We start from the raw sequence: 18,749 nt of genomic DNA on the forward strand, positions 1-18,749 counted from the left end.
TGTGCGTGTGTGTGTGTGTGTGTTACCTGGACACTTTCCTCTGGAAAGCAGACAGCAGCAGTGTGTTGCCAGGCAACAGGCCAGGTGGGTAGGGGGTGTGGCTCAAGTCCAGGTACACCTGGAGACTCCTCCCAGTTTTGTCACACACTGTGAGACGCACACCTGTGCACACACACACACACACACACACACACACACACACAGGAAACACTGTTTACACATTTATTTCTGTCAGTTTGTCTCCGAGCAGAAAGAAAACAGAAACAGAGTTTAGCTGCTGACCTGAGGCCTCGTTACAGAAGCAGGTCCTGAACTCGTTGGGTCCCGTCCTCAGACCTCGTACCTTCTTCTAATCCTAACTACAACTGTAAACTCGATTCCCCAATCGATACTTACCCCTTAAAGCTCGAGTAGGTAACCTGGAGAAACCAGCCAGAGGCAGCAGATTCTGAAAGTATCCAACCAATAAACCCCGCCCCCTCACTCCAAAGCCCCGCCCCTCCCTCCAAAGCCCCGCCCCCGATGCTTTCCAGAGCTTTCGATGAATCGACTGCTTTCGGGATGTAAATGTAATGTTGTAATGCTTCTGAAATACGTTACTAGCTTTAATACATGGTCATACATAGAATATACCTTTCACTCACGACGTCGGTGTTCATGTGGTTACTTTGAATGTGGGACAGGGTCTAACTCTTCTGTAACAGCTAAATACGATGCTAAAATATTATGGGATTGTTTCAGAAACATGTTTCTGTAAAAACCAGACAACCTAAACGTCCTAAACCAAGATAAGTTTCTGGACCCTGTTCTTCAGACTAATCCAGACTAACATGCTGCTATCAGGATCCAATGATCCTGTTTACGCTCCAGCTGACTCAGTAAGTCAGTAAACTGCACCTCTGCAGGTCTGGCTCTAGGGACTTGTTGCTATGACAACAGCTCCAGATGAATGTGAAGCAGCTTTGAAGAACCAAAGCATCCAGACTGTTCAAATCATGAACTTTATAATCTGCTGGTATAAAGAACAGGACCTGGTGTGTTGTCAGACTGAGAACATGTTAATAAAGGCAGAGAGGGCGGGTGGGCGGCGGAGAGGGCGGGTGGGGACGGACACACCAAAACAGGCAGCGGGCGGGCACCAAGGCCGGACAGAGGGGCAACATGGCGCTTCAACTACATCACTTCCATGCACTGATGGCAGAACTGCTCATCAGCTCAAAGGAACTCGAAGGAGCAACTGGGGTTCAGTGTCTTGCCCAAGGACACTTCGACATGTGGGCTGGTGGAAGCCGGGATCGAACCTCCGACCTTTCCGATTGGTGGACGACACGCTCTACCACTAAGCTGTGTGTGTGTGTGCGTGTACCGGTGTGTGTACCTGTGTGTGTGTGTGTGTGTGTACCTGTGTGTGTGTGTACGTGTGTGTGTGTGTGTGTGTGTGTACCTGTGTGTGTGTGTGTGTGTGTGTGTGTGTGTGTGTGTGTGTACCTGTGTGTGTGTGTACGTGTGTGTGTGTGTGTGTGTGTGTGTACCTGTGTGTGTGTCTCCAGAGTCACTCGTCCTGTCGTTCAGACTGATCCTCTCAGACACCAGAGCCTGAAAACACACCAACTCTGACCTGAACACACACACACGTACGTACACACACACACACACACACACACACACACACACACACACACAGGTACACACACACACACACACACAGATCAATGAGGGTTAATAAAGTTCAGGTTGAGGTTCAGAGTTTAGTGGTTTAGAAGATGAGTCTGCAGACAGTTTGTGCTCTGCTCACGTTACAACATGATCAACATGATCATTAAATCAAGAACTGATTAGTTTGTGTCTCCATGACGACTGCAGGACGACAAACTGAAATATCGATATATCGATCTATCAATACTGGGACGTTGATTTCAGCCAGAGAAATCAATAATCAGTTTACCTGCAGTCCAAGACACCAGAGACAGACAGGACTGTGGGCGAGAGAGCCTGAGGACACAGAGAGAGAGAGGGTTACAGGTGAGATGTCTTCCTCTCGGCCTGACAGAAGTGCAGAGGACAGACAGGTGTGCAGAGGACAACAGACAGGTGTGCAGAGGCGTGTTTTACCTGTCTGCAGCTGTGCAGCAGCAGTGGGCGTGTCAGAGTGTGGAACCTCCAATCAGATTGGACCTGAAGGGTGGAGTCAGTGTGGAGCTCCACCCCACTCCGCCCAGAAACTCCACAGCCAATGAAAACACTGGGATCCTAAAGGTAAGAGACAGACCAATCAGCCGACCTGAAACTGCGCCTCAGCATCATAACGACCCCCCCCCCCCCGTGACATCAGGACAGGTGTATTTACCTGTGTGTTAGCAGCGATGAGTCTGTAGAAACATCCAGGCTGCAGCAGAGGAAACCAGCGAGCTGACACACCTGAGAGCACCAGCACCACCTGCAGACAGGTAACCAGGTGACACCCTGAACACAGGTGCATTATGGGATGTACCAGGTAATGAGGCGTGTTTGTAATTCTCACCTTGTCCTCCTTCTCTGTCTCTGTCTCTCTGTCTGTCATTGGTTCGTTCTTCGGGTCCCGCCCCCAGCTGACCACTGGACCAATCACAGCAGCTCTGATAGAGAAGCACAATGTAAGCCCCGCCTCCTCACCCTGTAACTCCACCCCCGTGTTCCTCCAGGCCACGCCCTCCTTCTGCTGCACCATGATCACCATGGAGACGCAGGGCCGGGAGCCGCCGCCCACAGGGCCGGTGGTCACGGCAACGGAGGAGGCAGAGTGGGAGGAGCCTGTTTCTCTTCTTCTCTTCCTCCCTGCAGTCTGACCTCCCTCCCTCTCTTCTTCTGCTGCTGTCTGTTTCCTCCCTGTGACATCACCTCCTGACACCTCCCCCCTCTGTCGCAGGTGTGTAACCATGGCAACAGACGGACTCAGGATGTGAAGGTGGTCCAGAGAAAACTGCAGGTAAACTCTGTCACACACACGCACACACACACACACACACACACACACTCAGCCTGAAGATGTTTATTAACCGTCATATTGGTGTGTGTGTGTGTGTGTGTGTGTGTGTGTGTGTGTGTGTGTACCTGCAGTGTTTGCGTGTGATGTACTTGTCCTGGTCCAGGTGTTGGTAGGAGGGGAAATCTGATTGGATGAACCTCTCTGTTACCATGGTGAACTGCTGGACACACACCAGACAACCTGCAACACACACACATTAATTTCATCTGCAGTCTTCAGGCTGTAAGGTGACCTTTGACCTCTGTGTGTGTGTGTGTGTGTGTGTGTTGTACCTATCCAGGCGGTGTTGAAGGCCGCCGTCTGACCTCCCTCCTCTTCCTCGCTGGTTTCCGTGACGACACAGGCCACGGCTCCCGTCCCGTCTCTCAGCTGCAGCGCGTGTTCAGGCGTCGGTGACGGAAGCTCCAACACCCCGACCAACAGCAGGGGGCGCTGCCTGTCAGACCACGCGGAGGGCAGAGTGACTTATTGATCATCTATAATCAGAGTATGTAACGTGCTGTATTGATCGTGAACACGGTGAATAACCATAATGAGGTAACTACTTCATAACATGCAACACATTCGTCAGTTCAGATGAAGATATTTCTCCTCTGTGTTCATCTTGTCGACCATCATCCGCCGGATCTGACCGGTCCGGATCTGACAGGTCCGGATCTGACAGGTCCGGATCTGACAGGTCCGGATCTGTCCAGTTCTGACTGGTCCGGATCTGACCTGATCTGTCCGGATCTGACCGGTCCGGATCTGACCTGATCTGACTCTTGTCTTGTTTGTCTTCTTCTGCTGCAGTGTTGTTGCTGTGACTGCAGACGCTGTCCTGCGTTCAGATCTGAGTTTACCTGAGTCTGTCTCCAGTCTGGGGGTTGTTCTGGGGGTCAGAGGTCAGAGTCCTGCAGGACCAGGCCAGTTCTGTGTTGATCTGAGATCTGGTCAGACTGGATCCACCAGGGGGCAGCAGAGAGCTCAGAGAGACCGAAGACCAGCAGTCTGACTGTAGAGACTGACTGAGCTCTGACACACTGATGTACTGATGTACTGCAGGGTCAACACTGTACTGCGGAGACACAGAGAGACAGCAGAGACACTGAGAGACAGCAGAGACACTGAGACACTGTACTGCAGAGACACACAGACACTGAGAGACACAGAGAGACAGCAGAGACACTGAGAGACAGCAGAGACACTGAGACACTGTACTGCAGAGACACACAGACACTGAGAGACACAGAGAGACAGCAGAGACACTGAGACACTGTACTGCAGAGACACACAGACACTGAGAGACACAGCAGAGACTGTACTGCGGAGACACAGAGACAGAGACGCTGAGAGACAGAGACACTGAGAAACTGCAGAGACACAGAGACACAGAGACACTGAGACACAGAGAGACACTGAGACACAGAGACACTGTACTGCAGAGACACAGAGACACTGAGAGACAGAGACTGCAGAGACACTGAGGCCTTAGAGACACTGAGACACAGAGACACTGAGACACTGAGAGACAGAGACACAGAGAGACACACAGACACAGAGACACACTGAGACACTGTACTGCGGAGACACAGAGACAGAGACACAGAGACACAGCAGAGAGACAGAAACAGAGAGACACTGAGAGACAAAGAGACACTGTGTATCTACCTGTGTGAGAGGACAGGTGTGAGGCTCGTCCAACATCTCCGAGTAGATATCCCTCCTTCCTCTTCCTCCTCTTCCTCGTCTCCACACAAATTCCATCAGCTTCCAGGACAACACACACACACACTGCTGCTTCAACACACTGGGAACCAGACTGCAGACAGACAGGCAGGCAGGCAGACAGGAAGGCAGACAGACAGGCAGACAGACAGGCAGACAGACAGGCAGGTAGGCAGAGAGAGAGACAGGCAGACAGGCAGGCAGACAGGCAGACAGGCAGACAGACAGGCAGACAGGCAGGCAGGTAGGCAGACAGGCAGGCAGGCAGGTAGGCAGACAGGCAGGCAGAGAGACAGGCAGGCAGGCAGGCAGACAGAGAGACAGACAGGCAGGCAGGCAGACAGAGACACAGACAGGCAGACAGAGAGAGAGACAGGCAGACAGACAGAAAGGAAGACAGGCAGGCAGACAGAGAGACAAACAGACAGGCAGGCAGACAGAGAGAGAGAGAGAGACAGGCAGACAGGCGGGCAGGCAGAGAGACAGAGAGAGAGAGACAGGCAGACAGGCGGGCAGGCAGAGAGACAGACAGGCAGAGAGACAGACAGGCAGGCAGGCAGGCAGGCAGACAGAGAGACAGACAGGCAGAGAGACAGACAGGCAGACAGACAGACAGGTGGACAGGCAGACAGACAGGCGGACAGGCAGACAGACAGGCGGACAGACAGGCAGGCAGGCAGACAGACAGGCAGAGAGACAGACAGACAGAGAGAGAGACAGGCAGACAGAGAGACAGGAAAACAGGCAGGCAGACAGGCAGACAGGCAGACAGACAGGCAGGCAGACAGGCAGACAGAAAGACAGGCAGGCAGACAGACAGACAGGCAGGCAGAGAGAGCGAGAGACAGGTTTGTACGTGATCAGTATTATTTGAAGTCACCTGTTAGTCTACATGTTGTGTTGCTCCACACACACTCCTCACCTGTGTGACAGCTGGGAGCTCAGGTGACAGGTCCACAGGTACTCGGACACGCCCATGTTTGTCTCCAGCAGTAACCGTGGTAACGCTCCATCACCGGGGCAGCTGGAGTCAGGTGATGACCCCCCCACCCTGCTGAAGGCGGTGACCCTGAGGCTGGAGCGCAGACAGGTGCAGAGCATGCTGGGAGGAAAGTCGGGACAGGGTCGGTACAGGAAGTGGACGTGGTGGAGCTGCCGGGAGAGCATTCAATAAAACTTTATTATCCCTTCAATAAAACTTTATTATTAATCACTGACACAAACACAATCAGAACAGTCTAATAGTACCTCGTCACCTACATATATATATGTGAATATATATATATATATATTTATAATATATATTCACACACACACTGTATATCTCGCTCCAGGACCACTTGTCCCAGGACCAGCAGGATCAGCATCAGCGCCCCCGGTGACTCACCTCCACAGAGTCTCCTGCTCTCAGTTTCCTCCTCAGAGTCGGCTGATAGGCCAGACACAGGCCCACCTTCCTGTCAATCACGTACAGCCCCGCCCCCTCACTCACCACCTCAGTCACAGTGCCCTATCAGAGGAGATGGGCGGGCCTTATCACACAGGTAACATCAACAGGTATCATTCTGACAGCCAATCAGAGATCAGTATTCTCTGCATTTTACCTGGTAACTGATGACTCTGGACTGGTTCATCCTGACAGCTGATTGGATGACGTCTCGCTCAGGCTCCGCCTCCTCACAGTCCTCACCGTCAGCATGTGACATCATCGGCGGTGGGGGCGTGTCCGACTGCGAGTCAGAGTGTGTGTCTTCCTGCGTGTGCGTGTAGTTCGTTTGTATTTCAGACCGGTCGGTCACACACAGGATGTTGTTTCCTCTCCAGCCTCGTAGCACGCACACACGCAGCGCCGTCACACACACACTCTGACCGACACACACACGCTGCGTCCACCACAACCTGCTGCTGTCCTGCAGAGAGACAGACAGGCAGAGAGAGAGACAGGCAGAGAGAGAGACAGGCAGGGAGAGAGAGAGAGAGAGACAGGCAGGCAGGCAGAGAGACAGACAGACAGAGAGACAGACAGGCAGGCAGGGAGAGAGACAGGCAGACAGACAGACAGGCAGGGAGAGACAGGCAGGGAGAGAGAGAGAGAGAGACAGGCAGGCAGGCAGAGAGACAGACAGACAGAGAGACAGACAGGCAGGCAGGGAGAGAGACAGGCAGAGAGACAGACAGGCAGAGGCAGAGGCAGACAGGCAGGCAGGCGAGAGAGAGAGAGAGAGAGGAGAGAGAGAGAGAGAGAGAGAGACAGGCAGGCAGGAAGAGAGACAGACAGGCAGAGAGACAGACAGGCAGGCAGGCAGAGAGACAGACAGGCAGAGAGACAGACAGGCAGGCAGGCAGGCAGGCAGGCAGAGAGACAGACAGGCAGAGAGAGAGACAGGCAGGCAGGGAGAGAGACAGGCAGAGAGACAGACAGGCAGGCAGGGAGAGAGACAGGCAGAGAGACAGACAGGCAGGCAGGCAGAGAGACAGGCAGAGAGAGACAGGCAGAGAGAGAGACAGGCAGGGAGACAGACAGGCAGGGAGAGAGACAGGCAGAGAGAGAGACAGGCAGAGAGAGAGACAGGCAGGCAGGGAGAGAGACAGGCAGGGAGAGAGACAGGCAGGCAGGCAGAGAGACAGGCAGGCAGAGAGAGACAGGCAGGGAGAGAGACAGGCAGGGAGACAGACAGGCAGGGAGAGAGACAGGCAGAGAGAGAGACAGGCAGAGAGAGAGACAGGAAGGCAGGCAGAGAGACAGGTAGAGAGAGACAGGGAGAGAGAGAGAGAGAGAGACAGGCAGGCAGAGAGAGAGAGAGACAGGGAGAGAGAGAGACAGGAGACAGGCAGAGAGACAGACAGACAGGCAGGCAGAGAGACAGGCAGAGAGACAGAGAGACAGACAGGCAGAGAGAGAGAGACAGGCAGAGAGAGAGAGAGAGACAGGCAGAGAGACAGACAGGCAGGCAGGCAGAGAGACAGGCAGAGAGACAGAGAGACAGACAGGCAGAGAGAGAGAGACAGGCAGAGAGACAGACAGAGAGACAGACAGACAGGCAGAGAGACAGACAGAGAGAGAGAGACAGGCAGGCAGAGAGACAGGCAGGCAGAGAGACAGACAGGCAGGCAGAGAGAGAGACAGGTTGTGTCACCTTGTTTGTCCTGATGATCAAACTGAATGATTTGATCATCAGGACAAACAGCTGATCACAGATCAATCATCAGATCGATCATTTATTCCCGTTTGATTGGACACTTTCTCTTCAGTTTAAATTCTCCTCACATGTTTCTCTCAGGTTACCTGCACGTTAATAAAACATGAAGCACAACCAGGAAGTGACATCATCTCCTACCTTGACGAGGACAGGTAGACTGTGAGAGTCGTCTGTCAGCGAGAAGCAGAAGAAGGTTGTTCCTGCCACAACCAGCAGAGGGCAGACTGAACCCACCTGACCACAGACAGAGACACGCTGTCCACGAGTCCTGAGAGACAGACAGGCAGAGAGACAGGAGAGAGAGAGACAGGCAGAGAGAGAGACAGGCAGACAGAGAGAAAGACAGGCAGAGAGAGAGAGAGACAGGCAGAGAGAGAGAGAGAGACAGAGAGAGAGACAGGCAGGCAGACAGACAGACAGAGAGAGAGGCAGGCAGAGAGAGAGAGAGACAGAGAGAGAGACAGGCAGGCAGACAGACAGACAGAGAGAGAGGCAGGCAGAGAGAGAGCGAGACAGGCAGAGAGACAGGCAGAGAGACAGGCAGGCAGAGAGAGAGAGACAGGCAGAGAGAGAGAGAGACAGGCAGAGAGAGAGAGAGACAGGCAGAGAGACAGACAGAGAGAGAGAGACAGGCAGACAGAGAGAGAGACAGGCAGAGAGAGAGAGAGACAGGCAGAGAGAGAGGCAGGCAGAGAGAGAGAGACAGGCAGGCAGACAGACAGACAGAGAGGCAGGCAGAGAGAGAGAGAGACAGGCAGGCAGACAGACAGACAGAGAGAGAGAGACAGGCAGAGAGACAGGCAGGCAGAGAGAGAGAGACAGGCAGACAGAGAGAGAGACAGGCAGAGAGACAGACAGAGAGAGAGAGACAGGCAGAGAGACAGGCAGAGAGACAGGCAGGCAGAGAGAGAGAGACAGGCAGAGAGAGAGAGACAGGCAGAGAGAGAGAGAGACAGAGAGAGAGAGAGACAGACAGGCAGAGAGAGAGAGAGACAGACAGACAGGCAGAGAGACAGGCAGAGAGACAGACAGAGAGAGAGACAGGCAGAGAGACAGACAGAGAGAGAGACAGGCAGAGAGACAGGCAGAGAGACAGGCAGGCAGAGAGACAGGCAGAGAGAGAGAGACAGGCAGAGAGAGAGACAGGCAGAGAGAGAGAGAGACAGACAGAGAGAGAGACAGGCAGAGAGAGAGAGAGAGAGACAGGCAGAGAGAGAGAGAGACAGACAGAGAGAGAGACAGGCAGAGAGAGAGAGAGAGAGACAGGCAGAGAGAGAGAGACAGGCAGAGAGAGAGAGTGACAGACAGAGAGAGAGACAGGCAGAGAGAGACAGGCAGAGAGAGAGAGACAGACAGAGAGAGAGACAGGCAGAGAGAGAGAGAGAGAGACAGAGAGAGAGACAGACAGACAGGCAGACAGTGAGACAGGCACAGAGACAGCTACTGTAGCTCCAGACGTCATAACCACAGTCAGCCCTCACAGGTCAGAGGTCAGAGGTCAGGTGACCCACCTGTTGTGCAGTAAACCAGCGGCCTCTCTGACTCCGACTGCTCTGCTAAGCTCCGCCCCTCCTCCGGGACCAGCAGCCAATCCCCGCTCAGGGCCGGCACACAGCAGAACAGGAGAGCCAATCAGCTCCACGTGGCCTCCGGCCTCGTCCCGGTCCTGCCCCGGGGCATCGTGGGGGATGTAGTTCCAGTGAGGGAGGAAGACGGGACGATTCAGCCACAGAGGGGAGGGAGACAGGCACTGGAGAGAGACAGACAGGTGGGAGCACACAGACAGGTGTTCAGACCTGGGCCCCATCCGGCCCTCTGTACGTCCCCGTCCGGCCGCGTGACGCCAATCATAGATTCCAGGGATGCACCAAAAATGATACCTAACTCACCGAAACAACATGGCCGAAACTGTAATGATGTTAACGAGCAGCACGCGGCGATCTGGAAGACAGGCAGGCAGACAGGCAGACAGGCAGAAAGCTGACAACGAACAAGACGTGGACCGCCAGGTACTCCTTTACAGACACTGTCTGTTGGAGCGAGTTCCCGGTACGCAGTTTGAACCGGCCACTATAAGCAGTGCTTACTGGACTCTGATGCGCTGCGGAGAAAGAGGGCGCCTTTGAGAACGCTGGCCGCTGTGACGAGGCGGGCTGAGGACGTCGCTCTCTCGCCCAAACCAGGAACTGGTGCCAGACCACCTCAGGTCAGTCTCACACCTTTCCACACCTGAGCAGGCACTCTCAGGCCTCAGACTCTCATCCAGGTCTCAGAGTCCTCGATCAGACCACGACAGACCGGATTAGTCTCACTACAAGTCATTAAGAGAGACTAACAAGTTAAAAATAAACTGCACTGATCCAGTAAATAATAAATAATATAATATAATAAATATAATAAATATAATTAATATGTACAGAAGTTTTATTCTTCCGATTCTCAGCTATTCAAATATATAACGTTGAGCAGAATTAAGTTCAAGTTATCGTTGGTTTGGCCCTCCGACACATTTCAGGCTTCTCCTGTCAGGATCGGGGGCCACTGCGGGACCGAGGGACCTCAACAGCATCCGAGAGCAGCAGGATCAGGTCTGACTCAGACCCTGAAGCAGCAGAGCCGCTTCAGACGGACGCGTTCGAGGAACGCTGTGACGGAGATAAACAAACGTCTGTGACAGAATGTATAAAAGCTCCAACGACCTTCTGTTCACTAAGACCAGAGGCCGGCCGGGAGCCCGGACCCTGAACGCACCACAGACTCACCCATTAACTTCCTGTCTCGTTATTAACCGACTCGGACCCTGAACGCACCACAGACTCACCGCATTAACTTCCTGTCTCGTTATAACCGACGCGGACCCTGAACGCACCACAGACTCACCGCATTAACTTCCTGTCTCCTTATAAACTGACGTGGACCCTGAACGCACCACAGACTCACCGCATTAACTTCCTGTCTCCTTATAAACTGACGTGGACCCTGAACGCACCACAGACTCACCGCATTAACTTCCTGTCTCCTTATAAACTGACGCGGACCCTGAACGCACCACAGACTCACCGCATTAACTTCCTGTCTCCTTATAAACTGACGCGGACCCTGAACGCACCACAGACTCACCGCATTAACTTCATGTCTCATTGACTTCCTTATTAACGCGACCCTGAACGCACCACAGACTCACCAGCTTCATGTCTCGTTATTAACCGACGCGGACCCTGAACGACTCACCGCATTGACTTCCTGTCTCGTTATAACCGACGGACCCTGAACGCACCACAGACTCACCACAGACTCACGCATTGACTTCCTGTCTCGTTATAACCGACGCGGACCCACAGAGCGCACCACAGACTCACCGCATTAACTTCATGTCACAGACGTTATTAACTTCATGTCTCGTTATTAACCGACGCGGACCCTGAACGCACCACAGACTCACCGCATTGACTTCCTGTCTCGTTATAACCGACGCGGACCCTGAACGCACCACAGACTCACCGCATTAACTTCCTGTCTCGTTATTAACCGACTCGGACCCTGAACGCACCACAGACTCACCTCACTAACTTCCTGTCTCGTTATAACCGACGCGGACCCTGAACGCACCACAGACTCACCGCATTAACTTCCTGTTGACTTCGACCTGTCGCACCACGTTATCATTAACCGTTATAACCGCGGACCCTGAACGCACCACAGACTCACCTCACACCTGACGCTGCCGCTGGCGTCCGTCAGCCTCCACTCTCCGCCCCCCTCTCTCAGGCAGCCAATCAGCAGCAGGTTGACCCGCGGCAGAGCCCGGTGGCCCGGCAGAGTAAGCTCCGCCTCCTTCGCCCAGGCTCGCTGCTGATTGGTGCTCCAGGACAGGTTACTGACGCAGGCCAGGCGCTGCCGGGAGAGCAGCTCCGACATGGACACCGGCCTGGAGACGGCGTCAGAGGTCAGAGGTCAGAGGTCACATGATAATAATGATTAATGATACTGATAATAATAATGATCTGCGGCCGTACCTGTAGCTGACAGGTAAGGTGTGTGTGACAGACATGTGCTCCTGGATCTTCTTCACCACACACACACTCAGCTGATGGGAACACACACCTGCACCTGAAACACCTGAGAGACGGAGAACAGGGTCAACACAGCGACTCTGAAGCAGCTTCTCTCTCGTTCATTCACAGATATTCTGTTTCTGTTTCTATTCATCAAAACATCTTTCGCTTAAAGTTCAATCAGCAGCGCCGAAGCTTTATTTCATGTTTTATTCACGACGTGTCGTCTTTAAAGCGTCTCTGAACCCTGAGACTCTGAAACTACAGCTTTCACTTCTGGTCACATGTTCGAGCTGAAATACCTGAAGAACTGAAGCTGTCATCAGAGAAAAAACTAAACATGTTACTCTTACTGCTGTGGACACATGAGGGGCCCCTGGGCTCATGAGGAGCCCCTGAGCACATGAAGGGCCCCTGGGCTCATGAGGGGCCCCTGGGCTCATGAGGGGCCCCTGGGCTCATGAGAGGCCCCTGGACACATGAGGGACCCTGGACTCATGAGAGGCCCCTGGACACATGAGGGACCCCTGGGCTCATGAAGGGCCCCTGGGCTCATGAGAGGCCCCTGGGCTCATGAGGGGCCCCTGGGCTCATGAGAGGCCCCTGGGCTCATGAGGGACCCCTGGGCTCATGAGAGGCCCCTGGGCTCATGAGGGGCCCCTGATACAAAGCTAATAAACAGGCAGAATGAAGCTGAATCACTCTAGAAGCTGATTGGCTGACTGACCTGTCAGCATGTCGTCAGCAGCCGGAGGGGCGGGGCCAGAGAGCAGCGGACAGAGGTGTCGCGTGACGAAGCGGAAGGTGCGCTGCAACCAGACGGACTCCTGCAGAGCAACAGTCAGTTTAAAGCTAGCTGCGCCGCCATACTTCACTCTCAGCAGGAACACCTGACGCTACCTGACGCTACCTGAAGCTACCTGAAGCTACCTGACGCTACTGAAGCTACCTGAAGCTACCTGACGCTACCCGACGCTACCTGAAGCTACCCGACGCTACCTGAAGCTACCTGACGCTACATGAAGCTACCTGAAGCTACCTGACGCCACCCGACGCTACCCGAAGCTACACGCCACCTGACGCCACCTGAAGCTACCTGACGCTACATGAAGCTACCTGACGCTACCGAAGAAGCTACCTGAAGCTACCTGACGCTACCTGGACGCCACCTGAAGCTACCTGACGCCACATGAAGCTACCTGACGCCTACCTGACGCCACCTGAAGCTACCCGACGCCACATGAAGCTACCTGAAGCTACCTGACGCCTACCTGACGCTACCCGGAAGCTACCTGACGCCACCTGACGCTACCTGAAGCTACCTGAAGCTACCTGACGCTACCTGAAGCTACCTGACGCTACATGAAGCTACATGAAGCTACCTGACGCTACCTGACGCTACCTGAAGCTACCTGACGCTACATGAAGCTACCTGACGCTACCTGAAGCTACCTGAAGCTACCTGACGCTACCTGAAGCTACCTGACGCTACATGAAGCTACATGAAGCTACCTGACGACGCCACCTGGACGCTACCTGAAGCTACCTGGACGCCAGCTATGAAGCTACCTGAAGCTACCTGACGCTACCTGACGCTACCTGAAGCTACCTGACGCTACATGAAGCTACCTGAAGCTACCTGACGCTACCTGACGCTACCTGACGCTACCTGACGCTACCTGAAGCTACCTGACGCTACCTGACGCTACCTGACGCCGGGCTGATCAGGGTGCGATGCTGGTTTTACTGGACGACATAATTCACTGAACTATTCAGACTTCATTCACAAATCTAATGTTATTTGTTCTAATCAACAGTTTGCACGAGTCATCAGTGCGATCCCACAGCTGTGATTGGTTCTGTTAAAGGTTTCTGGATGAACTCTCTGCTCCCCGACTGTTTCCTTTAACTGTTCAAAACTTTTCCTTTTTAGACAAAAACTGTAACAACAAGTTCTTCAGATCCGTTTTATCCAATGAATGTTTTCCTTTAAGAAGATGAAATATTATGAAGAGTTTCAGCGGTCAGAATATAAAACAGCTCAGCTGTTTAAAACTTCCTGTCCCACAAAGCTAAAGAGCTTCGCTTCAAACTGTTAAATAATGTTTATCCTGCAGAGAATCTTTACATTCAAAGTTTAATATTGAAGACAATGTTTGTACTTTTTGTTTAGCGAACATTGAAACAGACGAGCTTCTCTTCGTGTTTATTCAGAGATATTATGGGACGGTTTCTGTTTTTGGGCTCAAAACAACTTGGGTGTCCGATCTTTCGATTACAGTGATGTTAAATTTGGCGTTTCACTGGAGGACAAATCAAAAGATTTAACCATTAATAGCATGATTGTTATGGCAATTTTTTTCATTCACAAATGTAAATTTGGCAATATCAAGCCTTTATTTAATGTTTTTATTCACGATGTGTCATCTCTAAAAGAGTCTTTGAGTGTCTGTGATCATCTGGCAGCTGTTTGAACCCTGAGACTCTGTAATTAAGCTTTCTCTGTTCTTGGTTTCACTTCTGTTCAATTGTTCGACCTGCTCTTCTTTGAAATATTGAATGTTTAATAAGCCTGTATGGTTTTTAAAATAAATATTAATAAAAATAAATAAAGAAAAAAAAGAAAAATAAAAAGAAAGGACATAACGGGCAATAGTTTCCTAACCCGTGGGGTCTTCAGGTAAATTCGTCATACAGCTGATCTGGCGTTCAGAACTCTAATTAATAAAAACGGAACTTTTAAAACTTTGCTCAGGTATCGCTGAGTGTAAAGAGCCATTTTAAAAGCTTATTTAACTGTTTGCTTCTTGTAATTAACTCCAAACTGCTTTTCTTTAACAACCCAGTTGCCCCACAGGGTGCAATAAAGTGGCATCTTACTGGTTAAAAAAAAATAAAACTTCTGAAACGGCCATTTGTCACGCTCATCACTTTATAAGTTTAGCTGAATGACTGCGCCGCGTGGTGCTCGGTGGACCACATGTGAGCCGAGTCCAGCAGCAAACATGAAAACCTGGACCAGCCTTTGGTCTGCTTCTGCCGAGGGTCTCTGGCCGCTCAGCAGCTAAACAACATTAAATTAGCATTTTTCTAAAGGGAGTGTCGGCTACAAACTGAAGAGGAAGGGCTTTACTGACGGCTTCCCCGCTGGCTTTGAACTGGTCCAGGAACAGCTGCAGGGAATCCATGTCCGCGGTCCACATCAACCGCTGAACCGGATCACTGACGGCTGGTAGTCTCTGTAAACACACCGCTCCCGCAAACAGCCTTCAAACACTACTTCCTGTTGAACTACGGTGCCCGGAGAGGCTCACAGCAGTCTTCTTCTTCTTCTTCTTCTACTGCTGCTTCTTCTTCGTGAGGTTTAATGGCGGTGATGGTGCATTACCGCCGCCACCTGGCCCGGACTGTGGACCGGGACACACCTGAGTCTGCTGCCCGGCAGGTAACTCTTCTCTCCTGAACAGAAATCCAGCCTTTGTTTCCTTCAGGCTCAGCGTCCAGTCCTGCACAGCAAATCTGTTTTCTTTATTAAATCATTGATTTTAATGACAGCTTCAGTTCTTCAGGTATTTCAGCTCGAACATGTGACCAGAAGTGAAAGCTGTAGTTTCAGAGTCTCAGGGTTCAGAGACGCTTTAAAGACGACACGTCGTGAATAAAACATGAAATAAAGCTTCGAAACAGAAACAGGAAGTGGCGAACAGGGAGTGGCGAACAGGAAGTGAGGAACAGGAAGTGGCGAACAGGAAGTGGCGAACGGGAAGGTGGTTGTACATCAGTCACAGAGAAGTCGTGTGAGGGGAGAAACGGGAGGAAACTAGGATCCGGTCCACGTTCTGGTCTCAGTCAAACAGCACAGAGTGTAAAACAGGACAACATGAAGCAGGTACACCTGTCGAGGATCACGTCAACATGGATCAACACGTGGCTGCAGACACACCTGCCTGCCTGTCTGTCCTCCCGTTTCTCCTCTCACACGACTTCTCTGTGACTGATGTACAACCACCTTCCCGTTCGCCACTTCCCGTTCCTCACTTCCTGTTCGCCACTTCCTGTTCCTCACTTCCTGTTCCTCACTTCCTGCTCCTTCCTGTATATAATATATATATATATATATATATATAAATCTAATATATCTCAATAGTTCCAGTAGAACGTCCTGCCGATGTCCTTTGATGGCTGACGAAGAAAATGCGTCGTGGTGACTCTGATGGTAAAACTTCACCCGGAGGTCCCGGGTCACATTACTGAACTTTACACACGACGCACACAGACAACAACACACACTCACACAAAGCTCCATCTCCTGTGATGTTATTGATAATATAATGTTATTAATAATATAATGTTATTGATAATATAATATTATTAATAATATAATGTTATTGATAATGTAATATTATTAATAATATAATGTTATTGATAATGTAATGTTATTGATAATGTAATATTATTGATAATGTAATGTTATTAATAATGTAATATTATTGATAATATAATATTATTAATAATATAATGTTATTGATAATATAATATTATTGATAATGTAATATTATTGATAATGTAATGTTATTAATAGAGAAGTAATCCTCCACAGGCAGACAGACAGACAGACAGACAGACAGACAGACAGGCAGGCAGAGAGACAGACAGACAGACAGGCAGGCAGACAGGCAGACAGACAGGCAGGCAGAGAGACAGACAGACAGACAGACAGGCAGAGAGACAGACAGACAGACAGACAGACAGGCAGAGAGAGAGACAGACAGACAGACAGGCAGGCAGACAGACAGACAGACAGACAGGCAGGCAGAGAGACAGACAGACAGGCAGGCAGAGAGACAGACAGACAGACAGACAGACAGACAGGCAGAGAGAGAGACAGGCAGGCAGACAGACAGACAGGCAGAGAGACAGGTAGACAGACAGCCAGGCAGACAGACAGACAGGCAGAGAGACAGACAGACAGAGAGACAGACAGACAGACAGGCAGAGAGACAGACAGACAGACAGACAGGCAGGCAGAGAGACAGACAGGCAGGCAGAGAGACAGACAGGCAGGCAGAGAGACAGACAGGCAGAGAGACAGACAGGCAGAGAGACAGGCAGACAGACAGACAGACAGACAGGCAGGCAGAGAGACAGACAGGCAGACAGACAGACAGACAGACAGACAGGCAGGCAGAGAGACAGACAGACAGACAGACAGACAGACAGACAGAGAGACAGACAGGCAGGCAGAGAGACAGACAGGCAGAGAGACAGACAGGCAGACAGACAGACAGACAGACAGACAGAGAGACAGACAGACAGACAAACAGACAGGCAGAGAGAGAGACAGGCAGGCAGACAGACAGACAGGCAGAGAGACAGGTAGACAGACAGCCAGGCAGACAGACAGACAGGCAGAGAGACAGACAGACAGAGAGACAGACAGACAGACAGGCAGAGAGACAGACAGACAGACAGACAGACAGGCAGAGAGACAGACAGGCAGGCAGAGAGACAGACAGGCAGGCAGAGAGACAGACAGGCAGGCAGAGAGACAGACAGGCAGAGAGACAGGCAGACAGACAGACAGACAGACAGGCAGGCAGAGAGACAGACAGGCAGACAGACAGACAGGCAGACAGACAGACAGACAGACAGGCAGGCAGGCAGAGAGACAGACAGACAGACAGACAGACAGACAGACAGACAGGCAGGCAGAGAGACAGACAGGCAGACAGACAGACAGACAGAGAGACAGACAGGCAGGCAGAGAGACAGACAGGCAGAGAGACAGACAGGCAGACAGACAGACAGACAGACAGACAGAGAGACAGACAGGCAGGCAGAGAGACAGACAGGCAGAGAGACAGACAGACAGACAAACAGACAGGCAGAGAGAGAGACAGGCAGGCAGACAGACAGACAGGCAGAGAGACAGGTAGACAGACAGCCAGGCAGACAGACAGACAGGCAGAGAGACAGACAGACAGAGAGACAGACAGACAGACAGGCAGAGAGACAGACAGACAGACAGACAGACAGGCAGAGAGACAGACAGGCAGGCAGAGAGACAGACAGGCAGGCAGAGAGACAGACAGGCAGAGAGACAGGCAGACAGACAGACAGACAGACAGACAGGCAGACAGACAGGCAGGCAGAGAGACAGACAGACAGACAGGCAGGCAGGCAGAGAGACAGACAGACAGACAGACAGACAGACAGACAGACAGGCAGGCAGAGAGACAGACAGGCAGACAGACAGACAGGCAGGCAGAGAGACAGACAGGCAGACAGACAGGCAGGCAGAGAGACAGACAGGCAGACAGACAGGCAGGCAGACAGGCAGGCAGAGAGACAGACAGGCAGACAGACAGACAGACAGAGAGACAGACAGGCAGACAGACAGACAAGATAATGTAATATTATTGATAATATAATGTTATTGATAATATAATGTTATTGATAATGTAATAATGTGTCGTCCACGCTGCAGTAACTGGCCTTCCAGCTTGGATCATTGATTCAGCTCGTAATAGATCATAATCAATACACCGACTCTGAGTTACTGAAGCTGCTTCAATCACTTTGCATCTGGAGGATCTTCGTCGTATCAATCACTTCCAGCCGAAACTCTCCGATAATATTGATACACGTGTTACTGATTAACTCCTCCAATGATGAAGAAAGCTCCGGCAGCTTTACAGACACCTTCTCCTCTTCCTCCTCTTCATCATCTTCATCATCTTCTCCTCTTCCTCTTCATCATCT

At 51.7% G+C, this 18,749-nt stretch overlaps 1 protein-coding gene, 1 long non-coding RNA gene and 1 pseudogene across 7 annotated transcripts in view; 1 reads left to right on the forward strand and 2 right to left on the reverse strand.

Moving 5' to 3' along the window:
- Positions 1-4,396, forward strand: part of LOC122870363 — a 23,137-nt gene extending 18,741 nt beyond the window's left edge. Inside the window, exon 3 of the long non-coding RNA XR_006376569.1 lies at positions 4,384-4,396. This is a non-coding gene — a long non-coding RNA (uncharacterized LOC122870363). The remainder of the gene's footprint in view (positions 1-4,383) is intronic.
- ctc1 (CTS telomere maintenance complex component 1) overlaps positions 1-15,647 on the reverse strand; it is a 22,269-nt gene extending 6,622 nt beyond the window's left edge. For 2 of the 6 annotated variants that reach the window (XR_006376497.1, XR_006376496.1), the window contains exons 1-19: positions 15,125-15,647; positions 12,715-12,814; positions 11,949-12,051; positions 11,641-11,860; positions 9,444-9,682; positions 8,071-8,200; positions 6,337-6,642; positions 6,120-6,242; positions 5,655-5,884; positions 4,676-4,826; positions 3,868-4,082; positions 3,298-3,461; positions 3,091-3,205; positions 2,522-2,972; positions 2,348-2,437; positions 2,113-2,250; positions 1,946-1,992; positions 1,533-1,618; positions 27-162 (exon numbers count right to left, since the gene is read on the reverse strand). Coding sequence is in view for 4 of the 6 variants with exons in the window: in XM_044183805.1 (XP_044039740.1) it covers positions 27-162; positions 1,533-1,618; positions 1,946-1,992; positions 2,113-2,250; positions 2,348-2,437; positions 2,522-2,972; positions 3,091-3,205; positions 3,298-3,461; positions 3,868-4,082; positions 4,676-4,826; positions 5,655-5,884; positions 6,120-6,242; positions 6,337-6,642; positions 8,071-8,200; positions 9,444-9,682; positions 11,641-11,860; positions 11,949-12,051; positions 12,715-12,814; positions 15,125-15,190 (3,110 nt within the window). In the remaining 2 variants the exon portion in view is untranslated. The remainder of the gene's footprint in view (positions 1-26; positions 163-1,532; positions 1,619-1,945; positions 1,993-2,112; positions 2,251-2,347; positions 2,438-2,521; positions 2,973-3,090; positions 3,206-3,297; positions 3,462-3,867; positions 4,083-4,675; positions 4,827-5,654; positions 5,885-6,119; positions 6,243-6,336; positions 6,643-8,070; positions 8,201-9,443; positions 9,683-11,640; positions 11,861-11,948; positions 12,052-12,714; positions 12,815-15,124) is intronic. The other 4 variants (XM_044183805.1, XM_044183804.1, XM_044183806.1 and 1 more) reach the window with 4 other exon arrangements.
- Positions 1-18,749, reverse strand: part of LOC122870279 — a 234,146-nt pseudogene that overhangs the window by 19,860 nt on the left and 195,537 nt on the right.

The sequence above is a fragment of the Siniperca chuatsi genome, linkage group LG22 (genome assembly GCF_020085105.1).
Source record: "Siniperca chuatsi isolate FFG_IHB_CAS linkage group LG22, ASM2008510v1, whole genome shotgun sequence".
Taxonomy (NCBI): Eukaryota; Metazoa; Chordata; class Actinopteri; order Centrarchiformes; family Sinipercidae; genus Siniperca; species Siniperca chuatsi.